Below are 20,852 nucleotides of genomic sequence, written 5' to 3' on the forward strand. Positions count from 1 at the left end.
AGAACGGGCGTCTCAGATAAGCCAACACCCATTTTTCTACAATTCTTTTTTTTTAATTGCCTGAGACATTGTTAGTTTCCATCTACAATTTGTATATATTATTAACAATGATTCAAATTTTCAAAATTCAAAAATAGTTTGAATTAATAGTGGTTGGGCCAAAATTACTAAAATAAATCTAATAATGTGTTAAGTCTGCAAATACTCAATAATTACCTACCTAAAATCGCCAGGCAAACTACCGTATATTTCGCTCCATAAGACGCACTTCTTTTCTCCCAAAAGTGGGTGTAAATGTCTCTGCATGTTATGGAGCAAATATCGCAGTGGGGTCCTTTTACAGTGCTGAACCCCGCCAGAGTGCAGGGGTCAATAGGCAGAGCTGGCACCTGAGAGGACACCTATCTGTGGTCCTCTCAGGCTTCCCCTCCTGCCCTCACTACACTGCTGCTCCATATTTGGCCCTCCATATGCACACTGAGACCGCACTCCAGATTCATATATTTTTTCTTCATTTCCTCCTCAAATCCTAGGTTCGCCTTATTGTCCAGTACTTGTTATGGAGCGAAAAATATGGTATAAGGTATATCTATGGAGATTCTCAGTCATCCTGGTCATGGTTGTCCCAAAGGTGCTTTTTGTTGGGGACAACTGGACTTTCTTGTTTTTTCTTTGAAGACGTTTTGCTTCTCATGCAAGAAGCTTCTTCAGTTCTGACTGGATGGTGATGAATGGAAGGATCTATATTCCTTGCAGACAGCTGATTGTTTGCATTCTTTTATAGAGTCGTTAATGCCATTTGAAGGTTTATCTGTGTCCTCAGGGTAACCTGAATACAGTGGTGGGTTTCAAAAAATTTTGGAACCTGAGGTGTGGCCTGCTTTGTGGGAGTGGCTTGCCGCCCATGTGACCGGGTGGGAGTGGCTTGCCATCCATGTGACCGGTTGGGAGTGGCTTGCCGATCATGTGATCGGGTGGTGTGGCCAAGACGATGTCACTGAATTCTTTGCCCCAATGGATAAACTACAATAAGATTAGAATAAATACACAAAACAATAAAAGAGTTACTTATAGAAGGAAGATGATTGTCCTTGCCAGTCTTCAGTAACACTGACTCCAATGAATGGCCTACACAAAGAAGAGACACAGAAATGAACTCTTCCATTGCACGCACTGCATTAGGATGAAACAAACACACAAAACAATAAAGACAGCTTCTTACAGAGGGAAGATTACTGCCTTGCCGGTCTTCTGTACACCACCGCCTCACCACCTTGTTCCAATAACCTGCACAAAGAAGAGACACAGAAAGGAGGACTTTAATCGCATGCACTGCATTAGGATGAAACAAGCACAGAAAATAATAGAAAAGGAAGATTACTGTCCTTTTCCGGTGGACTCGAGGGAGGGGTTATGCGTGGGTTTTGTCACAGCCTGATTGGTCCATAGACTGAGGGAAATTTCTTAAATATTCCTTCTTTCCCATTGGCTCCCAGTTTCCTCTCAGTCTTTTGGTCCAAGCACTGCTTTGGCTCTTAGGTAGGAATTGATATTTTAGAAAATTTCTGTATGGTCTAAGTAATTTGATTAATTGGATACTTTAAATTCTAAATTAGACAGGCTGCGGCCCAAGGGACAGTCTTTTCTGCCTCTGGTGGTTTGGGAGAGCCCCGTGGGGCAGTTCCTTCCCTCTCCACGGGCCAGGAGCCCTGATCAGGTCCCTGGGCCAGCAGGGGTGTTGGGCCTCAAGGTGCAGCCCTAAGAGTGTGCCGAGCCGCTATTTTTTAAAAGCGAGCCTCCAGCGCCGGCAAGGAAGCGCAGAAACTAAACGAGCCAAGCCTTTCTAGCGCCGGCAAATAGCACAGAGACAAAGAGGGAGCGATCGCCCTATTCAAACGCCCGTTGTCATGCCGCCCAGACTCTAGGGGCTGTGGCGCTGAAGATCAGCTACAGCCAGACAGAATTGAAGCCACTGGGCGATTGGGGCACGCAAACGAGTCGCGGCAAACTGAAGCCGCAGCTGCTCGATTATTAGGAGGCGTGATTGGAAGATCTGGCAGCCATTTTCTTTGAGGCGCCACGTGTCGCAGGCGACCGCGTGGGCGCTATGAGACTAGCGCAAGAGCAAGGGATTGGCAGTGTTTCTACTTAAGAGGCCACCACAGACAGAGCCCAGGGAACCTGCACAGCTTCTGCATCGAGCGCGTGAATGGGGCGATGATGGCACTATCCAACCCTTCCCAGGCCCCAGTGGAGGCCTCTATGGAGGGCAGTGAAGAAATCCCAGATAGGCCCAGAACCAGGGCCGCAGCATCCAAGCCCTTGGCAGCCCAGCGACCCTCTAGGGCAACCACTAGGGATGTTACGCAGACAGAAGGCCTTGGAGAAAACAATTGCCAGGGCGGAACAGTAGGCTCAAGCCACCAGGCCCAGTTCAGGCAGTAGATTCAGATCCCAATCAGACCTTCCTCCAACCATTCAGGCTCTCCCTCTAGAGGCTTCAGCCCCTCCTCTCCTTCAGTATCTCCCTCCAGATCACACAGGTTCTCCAGGCAGACAGTGTCTCCTTCCCCTCCTGCCTCTCCCGAGCCAGTTAGGGGGGAGGTCGCAGATCCATTGGAGGGACCCTCTAGGGCTTACCAGTCCACGTCTAGTCTGGCACCTCAGGACCCAGGCCCATCTCAGAATGAGCTCGAGGATTTAGATCTCTTGCCTGAAAGCATTAAAAGGCTCATATCAGCAGCCATCTCACAAGGCATTGCCCAGAGAGATAGGGCCTCTCACTCTGGCAGGGCCCCAAGCACTCACAGGAACACATCAACTCAGGGCCATGTCCCCATCCATGGTTAGTGAGGGTTCCTTCCTGGGGGAAGACAACAACTATGACATGGGATTTTCAGAGGATGAGGATTCTCTCCCTCCTGACCCCCCTTCTTCTACGGGTCTGTTCCCTCCTGATATGTTTAAGACTCTTCTACATAAGGCCAGGAAGATCACTAAGATTGGAACTGGGCACCCCACGGTCCCTCAACCTAGGGACCCCGACATGGCTATGTTTTCCAATACAGCTATGAACAAGGAAGAGATCCCTGCTCCATCCTTGTTCTTGGAGATAGTAAAGAACCAGTAGGCCCGTCCTTCCAATTTCTCCAACCCGGGCAGTAGCGACCACCGCTTCTACAATGTAGAACAGACCTTTGCTCAGGCCCTGCAATTACCTACTATCGATACTCCAATAGCAGCCCTGGTGGCCTCCTCACCGGTAATTTCCAGAGATGCAGCCGGTAAGATGAAACCAGAGGACAAACGGGCGGATCTGACATTGCGTAAAAACTTTACCGCCTCCACCTGGGCGGTTAAATCGGCGGCGGCGGCGGCTTTAACCGCACGACAGTCATGTGGCTCCGCCAACTCCAGGATCATATTCCGATCCAGGATGAACGCCTCCATCAGGACATCACAAAAATCATAGCCACCTCCCAATTTTTGGCCGACGCAACCCTGGATGCAGTAAAATTCGCCTCCAGCGCCCTAGCCACTTCAGTCACCTCCCGTCGGCTACTGTGGCTCCGCAACTGGCAGATGGGCAATAAGGCCAAGTGGAACTTGGCGGTGGCCCCTTTCGTAGGGACCAACCTTTTTAGGGAGGCCTTAGATCCCATCTTGATAGAAAATAAAGATAAGAAAAAGGTCCTTCCGTCCACTGCCAAGAAGTCGGATTCCCAGCCTAACCCTTACCATAGACCCTCGTCTAGGGCTCCTGAGCACAACCACCAGCAGAGATTCAACTCCTTTAGATCTGACAGACAGTTTTCCCGCCCATCCTACCAGGACCGTAACAGGTACCAAGGTCAGTCCAGGTGGCCCTTTCATGGGGGGGGGGGCACCCCTTCCGCAGGGGGAAATGACTTGAACCCGGGTCTTTCCATAGACAGCCGTCTAGCTCTATATGCGGACCAGTGGGACGAGATCACCTCAGATGCCTGGGTCAGGACCACCATCCGGCATGGCCTGTGGCTGGAGTTTCTCTCCACCCCCCGCCCCAAGGCTCTTCAGAACATTTTCTCTGTCCTGGGACCCAGAGCGCCGCCACCTCATGGATCTAGCTATAAAACATCATCTCGAGATCCAGGCGGTTCCTCCCGCGGAACGAGAGCTGGGCTACTACTCGAACTTATTTGTGGTTCCCAAGAGCTCAGGGGGCTGGAGAGCGATTCTGGATCTCAAGCGCTGAACCAATTCCTAGTCTACAGGCGCTTCAAAATGTCATCCCTCAAATCCATCCTTCAGGGCATCCGGTGGGGAGATTACTTGGCCTCGGTAGATCTAACAGAGGCCCACCTCTATGTTCCAATTCTTCCAGCCCATCGCAGGTACCTAAGGTTCTCTCACAGGGGCCTCCACTATCAATACCGAGCCCTCCCCTTTGGCTTGGCCTCGGCCCCTCGCACTTTCACGAAGGTCCTGGCGGCATTGGCGGCTCACCTGCGCTCGGTGCCGGTGAGACTCCAATGCTACCTAGACAACGTCTTAGTTCAGGCAGGGTCCCCTCCCCAGGCCGTAACCGACCTTCAGCTCATCATTCAGTGCCTTCAGTCCCTGGAGTTCTTGGTCAACTTCCCCAAAAGTCACCTTTCTCCATCCACACGAATCCTACACCTAGGGACAGTCATAGACTCAGTGACAGGGATAGTCCAGCTCTCCCCAGACCGCCAGGCCAGGCTCCGGCACCTGTCAACCACAGTTCGCAGAAATCGGTCAGTTTCCATCCTGACTTTGTCTCAGTTACTTGGCAAGATGGTCTCATGCATCGGCATTGTTCCCTGGGCCTGTCTTCATCTTTGGGCCCTCCAGTGGGCGCTGATCCCATTCCAGAAAAGGAAGATGAGCAACTCCCTCCGGACCTTCCGACTTCCAGCAGAGGTCCGAACGTCCCTCCAGTGGTGGTTTTCCCCGGCCCTGCGGGGGGCTGCACATTCTGGGACCCAGACAGAGTAACGGTGACAAAAGATGCGAGTCTGTTTGGTTGGGGGGTGGTGATGGAATCCAGACTGGCATAGGGCCGCTGGTCTGCTTCAGATCTCCGCCACAACATCAATTGGCTGGAGCTGAAGGCGGCGCGCCTGGACCTCCGACATTTCAAGGACCGGGTGAAGGGACAACATGTGCTCCTCCTGACAGACAATGTAGCCACGAAATCCCACATAAACCGTCAGGGGGGTACTCACTCCCAGGCTCTCTGGATAGAGGCCCTGAAGATTGGCTCATGGGCAGAGACACCTGTCATCGCTGATGTCTCAGCACATATCGGGAGTGTCCAACCACCAGGCAGACTGGCTGAGCCGAGTGACCCTCGACAATGGCGAGTGGCAACTTCTCCCCGAGTTATTCCACAAGATATGCCTGAGATTCGGCACCCCACTGGTGGACTTGTTCGCCACTCCAGTCAACTCGCAACTACCAAGGTTCTTCTCCCGTTTCCAGAAGCGAACTGCGGAGGGCACGGATGCCCTCAGGAGCAGATGGCCTCCGGGCCTCCTTTATGCCTTCCCTCCTGTTCCCCTCATGCCGGGGACCATCAGGAAGATAGTGTCAGAGAGGGCCTATGTCATCTTGTTGGCCCCCTATTGGCCCAGGAGACCATGGTTTGTGGACCTGGTTCACCTTTCAGTTTCCCAGCCATGGAGGATTCCTCGGGAGGAGATCGTCTTTTGCCAGGGGGTCCTGGTCCATCCGGAGCCACAGTGGCTCCACTTGACCGCCTGGCACTTGAGCGGTGACTCTTAAGGAAGGCTGACCTCTCCTCCAAAGTCATAAAAACCATTGAGGCCTCTAGACGCCCGTTGACCACCCGGATTTATAATTCCACTTGGTCGACGTTTGTCAGGAGGTCTACCCCTCTGGGCATCGACCCCACCAGAGCCTTGGTAGCCAATATCCTTGAGTTCTTGCAGAAAGGGCTTGATGGCGGCCTATCCCATAACACCCTGCGTCACTAGGTGGCCACCCTGTCCACCATCCTGGGGGGGAGGGGTTTCAGGCCCTCTCCCATTTTCCCCTGATCAAACGGTTTTTAAAGGGGGCGGCTAACCTCAGGTTTCCAACCTGGGACCTCTCCCCGGTCCTTAAGGCCCTAACGGGACCTCCGCTTGAGCCCTTTCATACAGTTCCCCTCTGGTTGCTATCCCTTAAGGTGGCATTCCTTGTGGCAGTCACGTCGGCCAGACATATTTTGGAACTGGGCGCTCTTTCATCCAGGGACGAACTCTGCCACTTCCTTCAGGAGAGGGTTGTCCTTCGTCTGGACCCCACCTTTCTCCCAAAGGTGAACACCCCATTTCACAAGACACGGGAAATTATTTTACCCAATTTTTGTCCGGCCCCTTCTCACGAAAGGGAGCACCTCTGGCACCGTTTGGACGTCCGCCGCGCTTTGCGCATTTATCTCAGACAGACGGCGTAGGTGCGTAGGTCAGAGGCCCTCTGTTTCTTTCCAACCGGGGTCTCTGAGTGCCAGTGTATCCTCAGCCACTATTGGTAGGTGGTTACGACAGGCCATAGTGACGGCCTACGAAGCGTCTGGTCAGGTTCCTCTGGCAGGTATCATGGCCCATTCGACTCGAAACGCTGCTACCACTGTGACAGGGCGACTAGGGCTCCATTCGAGGACATTTGCCGGGTGGCAGCTTGGTCGTCTCTGACCCCTTTCATCTGCCACTACCGTTTGGACGCCTTTGCCTCTGCGGAAGCGTCTTTTGGTCGTAGGGTCCTGCAGCGGGTGGCATCTGTCTCTCCCCCTAGGCCCTAGTTTCCCTCCCTGGGATTAAGCTTGGGTATATCCCACGCATAACCCCTCCCTCGAGTCCACTGGAAAAAGAATGTTGTCTTACCTGAACGTGTCTTTTCAGTGGACGAGAGGGAGGGGTTATGACCTGCCCTAGTTAGTTTAGGGGAGGGCCAGGGGGAGGGCTGGGAGGTTCCCGGGTCGTCTTGTGCTTTTTTGACAGGTGCAGTCCTTGACATCGAGGAAACTGGGAGCCAATGGGAAAGAAGGAGTATTTAAGAAATTTCCCTCAGTCTATGGACCTATCAGGCTGTGACAAAACCCACGCATAACCCCTCCCTTTCGTCCACTGAAAAGACACGTTCAGGTAAGACAACGTCCTTTTTCTCCGTCTTCTGCACCACCACCTCACCACCTTGTTCCAATAACCTGCACAAAGAAGAGATACAGAAAGGAAGACTTTAATCGCATGCACTGCATTAGGATGAAACAAGCACGCAAAATAATGAAAAAGGAAGGTTACTGTCCTTTTGTGTGTTGAAGTCACCCACTGACCACCTTGCTCCAATGAATGGCCTGCACAAAGAGGTACAGAAAGGAAGACTTTAATTGTTTGCACTACTATGGATGAAACAAGCACACAAAGCAATAAAACACCTACTTACATAGGAAAGATGACTGTCCTAGTGGTCATACTCTGTTGCCTCTTCATCCTGTTAAATAATACTAACTGCAGAAGAAATAAAACAATATTGGACTCAATTGTGGTTGTAAGCTGAGGACTACACTACAGGTAACAGAAGGGACCTCTGTTTTCACCCAACAATGTACAGTCTTTTCAGGAAGGATGTCCCCCAACAAACAGGAAAGATAAAGTCAGTCATCCGAGAAGTTAGATCAAGAATGAATGTAATAGGTAGACTCACAGAGCAATACAGATTTCTTTTTCTGAAATTTAGTTCTCAGTTCAAAAAAACAGGAATATATGAATTAGGTCCAGTACTTAGGTCGGTCCAAGTAGCTATTCAAGAGTTGTGGTTAGAAGCAATGGTAAAACAAGATATGGATTTAAAACCAGAAATATTTTGTTGGCTATTTGAAAGGGAATACAATACATATTTAATTTTACACATGTTAGCAGCTGCTGGAATTGTGTTTGCACAACAGTGGAAAAACAGAGATATGAAAATGAATAAATATTAGAATGTGCAGGAATAAATATAATTGAAATCAAGAAGGCTTTGAATACTTTTTCACGTGGAATTTGTTTTAGCAATTGCTAACTAACAGAAACAGAAATTAGAAATGTAAAAGTATGGAAGAAAACACCAATTATGTAAGGAAAGGTCACTAAAATGTATAAGGAAATATTATTAGTACTTGATCATTATTAATGTGTAGATAACTGCGGGATATTACACACCCACAAACTATGACAGTTCTAGGAAAGCACCAACAAATAACAATTTCCCCCCAAAAGACTGCAGATGAAACCAGTTTTTTTCCCTAACCTTTCGGCCATGTGGTGTACGCCAGCTCGTGAAAGCGACAAGCTGGCGTAAGCTAGCCTGTTGCTGCCGCCCGCCGCCGCCCGCCGCCGCCCACCTCCTTTGGGCCACGTGGCGTACGCTAGCTTGCGGCTTTCCTGAGGTAAGACCAGAAGGCCCTCCCCCGCGAAACCCATGAGCTGGCGTAAGTTAGCCTCCTGCCGCCGCCCACCTCCTTTCGGCCACGCGGCGTACGCCAGCTTGCGGCTTATGCCAGCTTGCAGCTTTTGCGAGGCAAGGCCTTCCCTCGCAAAAGCCACGAGCTGGCGTAAGCTAGCCTGCTGCCACTGCACGCCTACTCGGCTTGCTGCCGCATGCCAGCTTGCCCCCTGCTGCCGCATGCCAGCTTGCCCCCTGCTGCCGCATGCCAACTTGCCCCCTGCTGCCGCATGCCAGCTTGCCCCCTGCTACCGCATGCCAGCTTGCCCCCTGTTGCCGCATGCCAACTTGCCCACCGCTGCCGCTGCACACCAGTTCGCTCCCCGCTGCTGCCACACCCAGTTCGTCCTCTGCCGCTGCCGCCGTCGCCCACCTCCTTTCAGCCACGCGATGTACACCAGATAAGCTGAACTGAAGCTGGACAAGGGACAACCGGGTCAGCTAGGCCTTCCCTCGCGAAACCCGCGAGTTGGCATAAATTAGCAACTTTTGCCAAAAGCACCAAAAACTGGTTCAATGACCGTGGGATTACTGCTTGATTGGCCTCTCCATTCTTCCTCCATACTCTGGGTCCTTGGTTTCCAAATGAGATGCAAAATTTGCTCTCATCAGAAAAGAGGACTTTGGACGCGTCTTATACTCCAAAAAATACAGTAAATGGGGAATTTTATGAAAACAGTAATAAAATTTCTAGAATGTTGGCTAGAGCAACACAAGCCAAAAAGATATGGGACATGGTGTTTAGAGAAATTAGAGCACTGTTGAATGTAAATCTAGAGATGTCACCGAGGATCGCATTATTGTTGCTGGTGGAAAAATGGGATATAAATGAAACAAAAAAATAACTTGATTGTAAATTTGATAATGGCAGCTAGATTAGTGATGGCTAAATGTTGGGGAGGAATTGAGATATTTAAAGAAATTAGTGGTATAATGAAATTTGGAGTATGGCAACAAATGATAAATTAACAACAGAAATTAAACTTTAAAAGATGATTAAAGTAAATAATAATGAAATATGGGGGGATTTTATAAAATCAGTGTTGCTGGAAGGCAAAGGGAATAAACCTACTCAACAATATATGTTGTTTTGGAGGGTAGAAGGGCACAATTGAAATATATTGTATATCTAAGAAATATATGGGGGGGAGGTCTCCAGGGGGTGGGGGTTGCATTGTAATATATGTTTTTTTTCCTTTTTTTGTCTTTCTTTCTTTTTTGTATTCATTTGTATATGTACTGTTTGTATTATTTGTTTTTTTTAAAGCATGTTTCAAAGCCCCTAAAAAAAGTAGGGTTGGTTTTTCATCACTGATGTATATAGCCCTAAAAATAGGGACAAAGTTGAGGAAGTTTCTATGGCGACATCATATACGTCAATGTTCATTCTTTTACATTGTGCCGTTGTCATTTCATTTATGCTGGAATATAAAGTGTGTAATTCATTTCTTGCATACTATATGAAACTGTTAGTCTACTAGTGGTGCTCCAACTCTTATGATAGCTGTTAAACGTGGTGTAAGTACTTCAGTGACGCCACATGTTAGCATGTTGCTAAAAAAAATTAATTCTGCAACTATTGCACAATAGAAGTTTTCATTAACATACTGGACAACTTTGTTCAAACTTTTCTTTGAACAAACTTTATGGTTCTGAATTGTAAATTAATGTTTTGAAGCTGTTACCGGTATCTAAAATGTGAAAATAACAATAAATGTAATACTTTTGTTTCTATTTCTTTTCTCTGCAGCTTTTTAGATATCTTAATTAAAGTCAGGAATCGACACAATGATGTAGTTCCTACCATGGCCCAAGGAGTTATTGAATACAAAGAAAAGTATGGATTTGATCCTTTTGTGAGCAGTAATATTCAATATTTTTTAGATAGATTCTATACCAATCGCATCTCATTTCGCATGCTTATTAATCAACACAGTAAGTATCTCTTTATTTAATTGTAAGAAAATAAGTTGGTCTTTTACACCAAAAAAAAGGATTTATGCATGTAGTGAAAACATATTTTAAAGAATGTGATTTTTAACATTCATTATTTATATCTTTGTTACTCAAAATTTCATTTCACTGTATAGTTGCCTTTCCTCCTCCCCTTTATTCTCATTTAAAATTTGTGAAATAGTTTAGCACTAGAGATGGGGAGGATAATTGGCTAAAGAATATACAGAGTGTAATAAGCAATTGGGTGTTTAGACCTGGATATCCCACATTCTAGTTGAACATGCTGCAAAATATCCTGCCCTGACTTCGTTTAATACAGGCTACAAAGTAATTAGCATTTGGAATTATTTATTGAATTTGTGTCTTTTTCCTAGGTTTACTGCAGTACTGCACAATTTATCATTAGAGATGAAAAACTATGAATGTTTAATGAACAAAAAGCCATTGGGAGTGGGAGGGGATTTTAGATTTTATTTGGCAGAAAGAGAAAGGCATATCAGTCAAAATGAATAGGAAACATCCCAACAGCTTTTCCAGATTTTTTCCCCCTCCAACTTCTTAGGACAAATATGAAACTGGTGAGAAATCTAGAAAATAACCTTAAAAAATTCCCGAGCAATAGACAGTATATAGAAAAATTGTCAAAGATATATTGATTTCAAGACCTATTGATAGGAAAAATTAAAAAAGGGTTGTATAATTAATGTCCTTGCTTGTTTGCCAAGGAATAGTTGTATATTAGGCAGAAAGTGCTGTCATGTATGGTGTCATAGTAATTGCTAAGGCTCAGTGCTAAGGAGGTTTATTTTTTTTAAAAATTAAGCAAGGCTTATTTGAATTGCATACTATTTAGCAGTTAAGGAAATCAGATTTGTAGTATTTGTCATTGTGATTGTGCTAGTGCTAGTTTTCCCCCCCAGCCCAGTTTAAAAACATACCAGTGGAACCATTTTTAAAACTACAGTAAAAATATTATGATTCATCTAACATGATGCTATTTCACAGATTTAATTTTGAAATTAGTATTGAAATTATTGTGCACTAATTATCCACGGTCAAGTTTGCTTTGATGATGGCATATTTTAAACTTATTCAAATGTGTTTCTTGCTCAGTTATTTTCAGGGTGTTTTTTCTTTGTATGCATGTGTAAAGAATATACATACCATTCCATTCCATAAAGTTTGCAAATTTGATTTAGTGTAAGTGCAGTACATTTGGATACGCTTCTCAAGAAGCAGCTAATATTTAAATTACCAAGACTGTTGAAATAAACTGGAGGATATTACTTAAGTGTATTTCTATAGTGTCATATTTTTAAAGGACTAATGGCAGAGTACAATTAAAATTAAATTTTAAAAAATAAACATAACAAATCAAAACCAGCATAATGACATCTAACCACAGATTTAAAATTGATAAAAAACATCCAACTAGGTTAGACAACAAAAGAAACTCCTGAGATATTCTTTTACCGATAGTATAACTCACAAATGGGTTCCTAACGGTTCGGCTGAACTGGTAGTGGTATACCAGTCTGGGTCGCAGAACTGGTAATGACTGCTGGCTGGCCACACCCTCAAACTGGTCCGCCTGCTCGGACCCTCGCCCTGCCTCCCCTTCACCACGTGCATCCACTGCTGACTCCTGCCTACACACAGGTAAGCATTGCGGCGGGGCATCCCGGAATTCCCGGGGAGTTTTCCCGTGCAGCTTTAGCCAGGATACGGCGAGCAGCAGCCCCAAAAGTTGGCAGGGTCCCCAGTGCCACAGAGCAGAGTCGGCACCGCCTCTGCCACGGGCTGCCTGCCCTTCAGGAGCAGTGCCCACACTGCCTGCCGCTAATCTGCAGTTTACTTGTGAACACCATGCCAGGCTGCTGCTCATCTCCCCACTGGGCTGGTGCCTCCCGAAGCTGCTGGCGTTGCTAAGGTGAGGCGGGAAGGGGGGCCTGGCAAGTTTCACAGCCACCAGCCTTGGGAGATGTTAGCCTGGCGGGGAGGGGGGGTGGCCTGACCAGCTTCGCAGTCGCGTGGCTGCGAAGCTTCTTGGGCCCTTGTCCCTGCCAGACTAACATCTCCCAAAGTCGCCGGCATTGCAGAAGTACCTGTTGTTACTGGCTGTGCCAGGTGCCCAGGAGAACTCCCCAGTGCAGTGCAGTTCCAGGGTGGTAGAAGGCTCTGGCATACTCTGCTGTCGCCACCACTGCTGCTGCTGCTATTAGCCGCGTTGGATGTCCAGGAATACGCTCTGGCGCAGCACAGTTCTGGGGCAGTGGAGAGCCTTGCCCTGCTGTTCTCAGCCTGCCCATTTTGTGGACCGAGCTTGGAAAAGGATAGCAGGAGTCGCCGGAGATGCAGCATGTGAACAGCAGTCTTCATTCCTTGGCAATCTGATGGTGTCTCATCCGCAAAACAGAATTCAAACCTACCTAGAAAGGAACAAGATTGGACCCCTCTTTGAGGTTAGAGCCCCTCTGAGCCTCTGGCTTGCTCAGCTTAGACTGAGGCAGCAGCTCTCTGGTCTTCTTGGCATGAGTGGCTGGCAAGGCAAGGGCTTCATGGTAGGCAGGCAAGCATGTTGGGGCTGGCCAGCCACGGGGAAGGGAGCTAGCAGCCTACTCCCTTCTCTGCGGCCCTGCCATGCTTGTCTGCCTGTCACACTGCCTTCCCAGCAGTCCCCCATGCCTGCTTGCCTTCAGAGGTCAGCGTCCAGCCCGGCCTGGCTAGTGGGTGAGGGGGCGGCCCTTGGTGGAGATGCAGCCACTGCTCTGGGGCAGAGAGGGACGATGGCAGCAGGGATGCTCCAGGAGGGCAGGCAGTGCATATGTGCAGCAACCTGTGACATCAGCCTAGCACCTGCTGTCCCAGAGCACCACCACCACCACACTGTCCTCTTCGTCCCAGAGCAGCTGCTGCATCTCCACCAAGGATCGCCTGGCCACCCACTGGCCGGGCCAGGCTGGACACCGACCTCAGAAGGCAAGTGGGCATGGGGGGACCGCCGGGAAGGCAGCGTGGAAGGCAGACAAGCATGACAGGGCTGGGGAGAAGGGAGTAGGCTGCTAGCTTCCTTCCCCATGGCTGGCCGGCCCTATTGCTGAATGATTCAAGTTTTTGGTCGGCTATTAGCGATCAGATAGATCCTCCCCCCACCCCCTGACACATTCTTTTTCTGTGTGGTGCTTCTTTCCCTTTCCACTCGAAGGGAGGGGGAGGGAGAGAGAGACAGAGAAAGAAAGAGAGAGAAGAAAGAAAGAGACAAAGAAAGAAAATAGAATGGGAGAGAGAGAGGAGACAAAGAAAGAAAGAGAAAGAAAGAGGAAGGGAGTGAGGGAAAAGAAAGACAAGAAAGACACAAAGAAAGAAAAAAAAGGAAGGAAGGAAGGAAGGAAGGGAGAGACAAAGAAAGAAAAAGAAAGAGAAAAAAAGAAGAAAGAAGGGAGGGAGAGAAAGAAGAGAAAGGAAGCACCACAAACTCTGGCACTAGACATGGCTTCAGAAGACGCTTTGAAACAGCACAGCAATTTAGGGCTGGAAGGCATCTCGGAGGTCATCTAATCCAACTCCCTGCTGCAGCAGGAAACCTTACATTGTCTGGATTATTTTGGTTCCTCTAACAGAGAGGAAAATTGTCAGAAAGAAGTAGTTTACTAGGACAAGGCTGCCATGCAAAGGAAGGCAGAGATACTCTTTGACTTATGACTACAATTGAGTCCAAAATTTTGGTTGCTAAGCAAGAGCGTTGTTAAGTGAGCTTCACCACATTTTACTCAATCCATGACATCTGATTCTAACTGTCATGTGCAAGCTAGGGAATAATATCTAAAGGCATGTGTAATGTTCTAATGTACAGAAGGTATAGTTAAATGTGTGGCAAAAAGTGGACTCTGGGTGTGTTTTTCCAAATGCAGTAAATGAAGCTGAACGTGTATAGTTTTAGAAGAGGTATGTGTGTGTGTGTGTGTGTGTGTGTGTACATAAACATACAGTATATATAGTAGATAATGTATCTTTTTGTGTGCCTATACACATAGTATCCTATGTAATATGTATGTACACATATGGCATATATACGTAGGATTAAATAGTATATTTTGGATGTTCAGAAGTAGTAAATAAATAGACAGAGAAATTGAATCTCTGAGGTGAGAAGAGGCCAGGCAAGGTGCCCCTTGATGTGAGTGATGCCAAGTTGGCCATGCCCACCCAATCACATGACCAACTAGCTGCGCCCACCCTCACATGACCAACAAACCACGCCCACAGAACCAGTAGTAAAAAAAAATTGAAACACACCCCTGCTATAACAGTCACATGCCCATGAAGCCATGCCCACCCAGTCACATGACCAACAAGCCACGCGCACCCTCACATGACCAACAAGCCACGCCCACAGAACCAGTAGTAAAAAAAAATTGAAACACACCCCTGCTATAACTTTACTGAAGATTCCATGTGGTTACAGAAGTAGAAAAGCCAGTTCTAATTCTCCTGTGAAAACAACTTAGGTTAACTTTTCCTTGTACCTGGACCTTTGTCCGTTGTCCACTAATCATTTGCATTCACTTTGTTTTGGGAATGATCTGACTGCCTCAGACTGTTCTAGTTGAATGACCTTATAGTGTTAGGTCTGTCTCAGGCTTTCAGCTGACTTACTTGCATTCCTCATTTTCCTCCCAAACCTCCCTTACAGTCCAATGCCATCCCTCCCCCCTCCTGTTAACAGCTGTTTGATTGCAAGAAAAGCTGTGTAGCTAGTCAACCATTATATTCTGCCCTCCAGAAGGAAGATTAATCCTACAAGGAAGGAAACAAACATATTATTACAGTATGATACCTCTGCACAGGCTTATCTACCGGGGTCAGTCTGGATACCTAGTTTGTAAATTCAAGATTGCTAACTCCTGGCTAGCCACTTAGGAGATTGGGCCTGAATATTTATTAGTCTACCATTTCCAAGAGGGACAGAATAAAGAACTGTATCAGAATTGCCTACCCAGGGCACAACATGTAAGGGTGGTACTGTGTGGCCACTGAGGTAGAAATCAAGGTGAGGAGTTTACCCCCTTTTGAGTGGCCAGCCTATGCGGAATTTGTGCCTATGCCAGACCTACCTCAAGAGACACCTTTGTCGACTTGGATAAGTGGTGGATAAGTAATTGGAAAGCCATCTGGCCAATAGAGTGTGGAAAGCATTCAAGGGAGGTGCAGAAAAGCAGGCTGTCAAGAGGATAGCACCTCAGAATGAGTTTAGAATAGGGGATGAGGTATACCTGTCCACAAGTTCCTACAGTTGGGGCAGCACTGCAAGAAGTGGATTGTGAATATGGTGACAGTGGAATGGGAATTGCCAAAACTCCTCAGGCGCATTCACCTAGTGTTTCATTGTAGTTTAAGCCTTTCTGTAGTTCTTTCTGACAATTTTCCTCTCTGCTAGACGAACCAAAATAATCCAGACAATGTAAGGTTTCCTGCTGCAGCAGGGAGTTGGATTAGATGACCTCCGAATGTCCATGCTCCTCAATCAGAGGTTCCACGCTAGTTTTTTGGGGGCCTGTCTTTTCTTTTTATTTCTTTTTCCCATATATGTCATTGCCAGTCCTCTAATATATGCTTTAGCGGTATCCCACACATTTTGTAATGAAGTGTCTTCTTTTTTATTTTCTTTAAAAAAGAAGACCAATTCTTTTTCCATAAATTGTTGGAATTCGTTTTCATTTAATACTGCTTGGTTTAATGTCCATCTTAGTTTCTTTTTTTTGTCCCTTCCATGTAATTATCATCGGATTATGGTCTGCCCATGCGCTTGCTGCAATATGTATTTCTTGTACATTTGGTAATAAGTCATTTGACATCCACATCATATGTGGATGTCACCACCAGACAGCATCACCACCAGATGGATTCGTAACTGGCTGACCAACCGCACTCAACGTGTAGTCCTCAATGGAACTGCATCTACATGGAGGGAAGTATGCAGTGGAGTACCCCAAGGCTCTGTTTTAGGCCCAGTACTCTTCAACATCTTCATCAATGATTTGGATGAGGGAATAAATGGGGAACTCATCAGATTTGCAGATGACACCAAGCTGGCAGGAATAGCCAACACTCCAGAAGATAGGCTTAAGATACAGAAGGATCTTGACAAACTTGAACATTGGGCACTATCTAATAAAATGAAATTCAATGGTGAAAAGAGTAAGGTTCTACATTTAGGCAACAAAAACGGAATGCACAGGTACAGTATAGGTGGTACCGTGCTCAAAAGTAGTAACTGAGAGAGGGATCTTGGAGTTCTAGTGGACAACCATTTAAATATGAGCCAGCAGTGTGCAGCAGCTGCCAAAAAAGTCAACACAGTTCTAGGCTGCATCAACAGAGGGATAGAATCAAGATCACGTTAAGTGTTAATACCACTTTATAATGCTTTGGTAAGGCCACACTTGGAATATTGCATTCAGTTTTGGTCACCACGATGTAAAAAAGATGTGGAGACTCTAGAAAGAGTGCAGAGAAGAGCAACAAAGATGATTAGGGGACTGGAGACTAAAACATATGAAGAACAGTTGCAGGAACTAGGTATGTCTAGCTTAAGAGAAAGAAGGACTAGGGGAGACATGATAGCAGTGTTCCAATATCTCAGGGATTGCCACAAAGAAGAGGGAGTCAAGCTATTATCCAAGGCACCTGAGGACAGAACAAGAAGCAATGGGTGGAAACTGATCAAGGAGAGAAGCAACTTAGAACTGAGGAGAAACTTCCTGACAGTTAGAACAATTAATCAGTGGAACAGCTTGCCTCCAGAAGTTGTGAATGCCCCAACACTGGAAGTCTTTAAGAAGATGTTGGATAGGCATTTGTCTGGAACGGTATAGGGTTTCCTGCCTAGACGGGGTTGGACTAGAAGACCTCCAAGGTCCCTTCCAACTCTACTATTGTATTGTATTATATGTATTCTAGACCATGACATGTGTCTATTTGACTAGAATGTGTACTGCTTTCTCTCCGGATATCTTCCTCGCCAAGCATCTTGAATACCTAGTTCCTCCACCATTGTAAAAAGGTTTTTGGCAGTGTTTTTCTCGGCTTCTTATTTGTTTTTGTAGTTTTGTAATCCAAATCTGCAATTACACATTCCTATGTAATTTACCATAAAAATCTTCTTGATTGTCATTTGGAGCATATATCACCACTAAGAATTGTTGTTTGTAATTCATCATTATCTCCACCATTAGAATCCTCCCTTCCTCCTCCACAAAAATTTGTTTGGACTTTATTGACTTTTTAATGTACAATACAACACCTCTTTTACTTTGATATGTAAGCGCAGTGTATAATTTTCCCACCTTTGATTGTTCCAAGATTTTTTTATGTTGCTTACTAATGTGAACTTCTTGTAAACAAATTATGTCCAATTTTAATTTTTCCAATTTATTAAAAGTTATTTTCCTTTTTATTGCCGAATTCAATCCATTTATATTTATTGATATTGTTTTTATTTCTTCTTCCATGTTTTACTTGTATGTAGGTTTCATTGCTCTAGTCATTCTTGTCTCTCTTTGCTCTTTGTATTCCTTTGCCCTTGCTCCTTCTCTTATTGCTATTTCTTCTTGGTCCTTTACAGTCTCTTTTAATTGTTTGTCTCTTTCTTCCATAAGCTCTTCCCAATGTCTAACCTCTCTCTCCTCTCTCAATCTTTCCTCGTCTTGTGACCCCAAATATTGATCATAAAATTGTTCTGCCTTCTCTAATTAATCTAGTCTGTGCCTTTGATCCTGCTAATTCACCAATATTCCCTCCGGTATCAGCCATCTAAAATTGACTCCTTTCTTAATTAAACATTTTGTCAAGAATTGATACTCTCTTCTCAGATCTCTAACTCTTCTTGGTATTTGTTTCAACAGAACGATCTCTCTACATTATATTTCATTGGATTATTCCTTGTTCTCTGCAAAATTTCTATTCTTATTGCTTTCTTAGTGAATCTCACATGCACCTCTCTAGGTAAGTTATTTCTCATCGCACTCTATTTAGTGTGCACTCTAAATATCTCATCGATCTCATTTAAAACCATTTCCTTAGTGTCCTTCATTACTTCTGCCCACAGCTCTGCCATTATCTCAGCTAAGTTTTCCCCTTTCTCTTCTTCCATATTTTAAATTTTTAGATAATAATCTGCACGATCCATTTTTAGAGAGATTATTGCTTTTCCTGATTTCTATCTACTGCTGTGAGTCTATAATCTAGCTCTCCCCTCTCTTTTCTGTTGATTCAGCTTTTTCTCCCACTTTTTGTATGCATTGTTCATTTTTCTCTATAATCCCTTTAAAATCTTTTAATTCCCCTTCCACTTTCTTCATTCTCTCATCTAATTTTACTATCCTTTCCTTTAAGTCTTCATGTAGAGCCTGTATCATATTTTTTGGTTCTAGTTGCATAGTGGTGGTTTTCTCTTGTGCCATGTTATCCAATGTTCTCTGACCAGCTGGACTAGAGGTTGTTGAAGGGGATGCTGAAGACAGTTGTTGTTTTCTTCATCTCGTTGTATCTTGATAGTTTCTTGATATTTATAATCCCCCAGATTTAAGTTGTTATAGTTGCAATTCAATTTATAATCCAAATATAAATCCACCCCAAGGGAGGACAGCGAGAAAAAAGCAAAAGGAGAAAAAAAGGAGAAAAACATCCAAAAAAAGAAAGAGAATTTTTTTAAAAAAAATTAAAAACCCAAGAGGAAAAAAAAGAAAAGTGAACCTTTTAAATCCAAATTCAAATCTTGTGATAGCTTCTTTTCTTCAGGTTCTTCTTACCTTAATCCACATTATCTCAGAAGAGGAAAGAAGAAAAAATAGCAATAAAATTTATAATCCAAATCAATCCACCAGGCTCCAAAATTGCAATTGTCTCATTTTTTGTAATCCAAAAGAGAGTCACAGTATACCAACCACTAAAAAAAGGAAATCTTATATCAGTGTTTAAAAGACAAATAGAGAAAAAATATTTTCTGTTATTTCTTTTTCAAGTTTCAAGAGCTGTACTGTTCCAGCAAATAACAAATTCCCAGTGTACAGCTCTCTACTAATCAAAACAATTTCTTATCACTCCAGTTCACAAATTGCCAAGGCCACTTCTGATCCTTGCTCTTATAACCAATTTGTACTGGTGCCTCTAGATGGCACTATAGGTCAATTCCAAGGAAAAAAAAGTTTTATAAAGGAAAAGGAAAAGAAAAAAAGAGAAAAAAACCTTCATATAGTCAGTTTAGTTTTGATTATTAATCCCCATTTTGAAAAATAAAGAGGTTTGAAAATATTCAGTCTGACTTTCTACTTATATTCTCCAAATCAATCTTGCTAAGTCAGTTCAATTTTTTCTTCTTTTGTTCTTTGGCCTCACCTGCCTTCCACGCCGCTCTTCAACCAAAGGTGGGGAGGACACCCAGTTCTACCTCTTCTGTTTATGCCGTACTCTTCTCTCTGCTTTTCCAAAGAGATTGTAAAAAAAAACCTTGTATGTATTAAAAAAAGGTATCTCACCCAGACTGTCCACACTTTCCTTTTGTCTCCACTCTCCCACTGAGGCCACTCCAGCGTCATAACAGCTTGCAATGGCCGCTTCCTCTGCCATCAGCTTGAGGAGCTTCCTCCAAAATGGCTAGGGAATTTGTGGTTTCCCTGAGCTCATTGGAATGCGCTCCTCTTTTTCACTGTTCCTACAGAATGGCTTTGGTCCAAAAGGATCCCCTGATGGCTGAGATATCGACAATCCCTCGGGAACCGCCAAAGGAAGTGTTGTCTCACCACGACACTGGTCACACATCCAAATAAATGATTTTTTAACAGGCAAAAATTAAGAGAGCAAAAAGAAAGATTCCTTAGCAGAGACTAAAGAGGTTCTAATGGGTATCTTAGAGAGCAGACAGCAAGAGACTGATGTGGAGGCAGAGAAGACATTTGATTAAACATGAGTGATGTAGAGGGATACAAGATCCCAAGGGAGGAGCAAGGGAGACTAATTAAAAAGTCAATAAGAATTGAAATATTAAAAAGGGAAAGAGATGATGGATAGATATAGAATATATCTTAATATGGGATTTGTTTTAGTAAAGACTAAAAAATAGAGCTAGAAAATAAATATTTGGAAAATGTTGTTACACATACTATTATATGATAGAAGCTATTATAGTTAATATGTATAAGTAAATGTTAGAAGTCAAGTTTATTATTATGGAGGCTTGAAAAATAAAAAAATAAGGGATGATGGATAGATACATAATACCTCTTAGTATGGGAATCGTATTGGGGGCTAGTAATAAGTCATAGAAAGTAGAAATTGGAAAAACATTATTTTGTGTACTGCCACAAAATAGAATACATTATAATTACAATGAATATGTAAATCTGAGA

General features: G+C 44.9%; 1 protein-coding gene across 2 annotated transcripts in view; it reads left to right on the forward strand.

Moving 5' to 3' along the window:
• Positions 1 to 20,852, forward strand: part of PDK3 (pyruvate dehydrogenase kinase 3) — a 131,686-nt gene that overhangs the window by 59,769 nt on the left and 51,065 nt on the right. For both annotated transcript variants that reach the window (XR_014175081.1, XM_081949271.1), the window contains exon 5: positions 10,241 to 10,425. Coding sequence is in view for 1 of the 2 variants with exons in the window: in XM_081949271.1 (XP_081805397.1) it covers positions 10,241 to 10,425 (185 nt within the window). In the remaining variant the exon portion in view is untranslated. The remainder of the gene's footprint in view (positions 1 to 10,240; positions 10,426 to 20,852) is intronic.

This window comes from Natrix helvetica, assembly GCF_964273705.1.
Source record: "Natrix helvetica genome assembly, chromosome: 3".
Lineage (NCBI taxonomy): Eukaryota > Metazoa > Chordata > Lepidosauria > Squamata > Natricidae > Natrix > Natrix helvetica.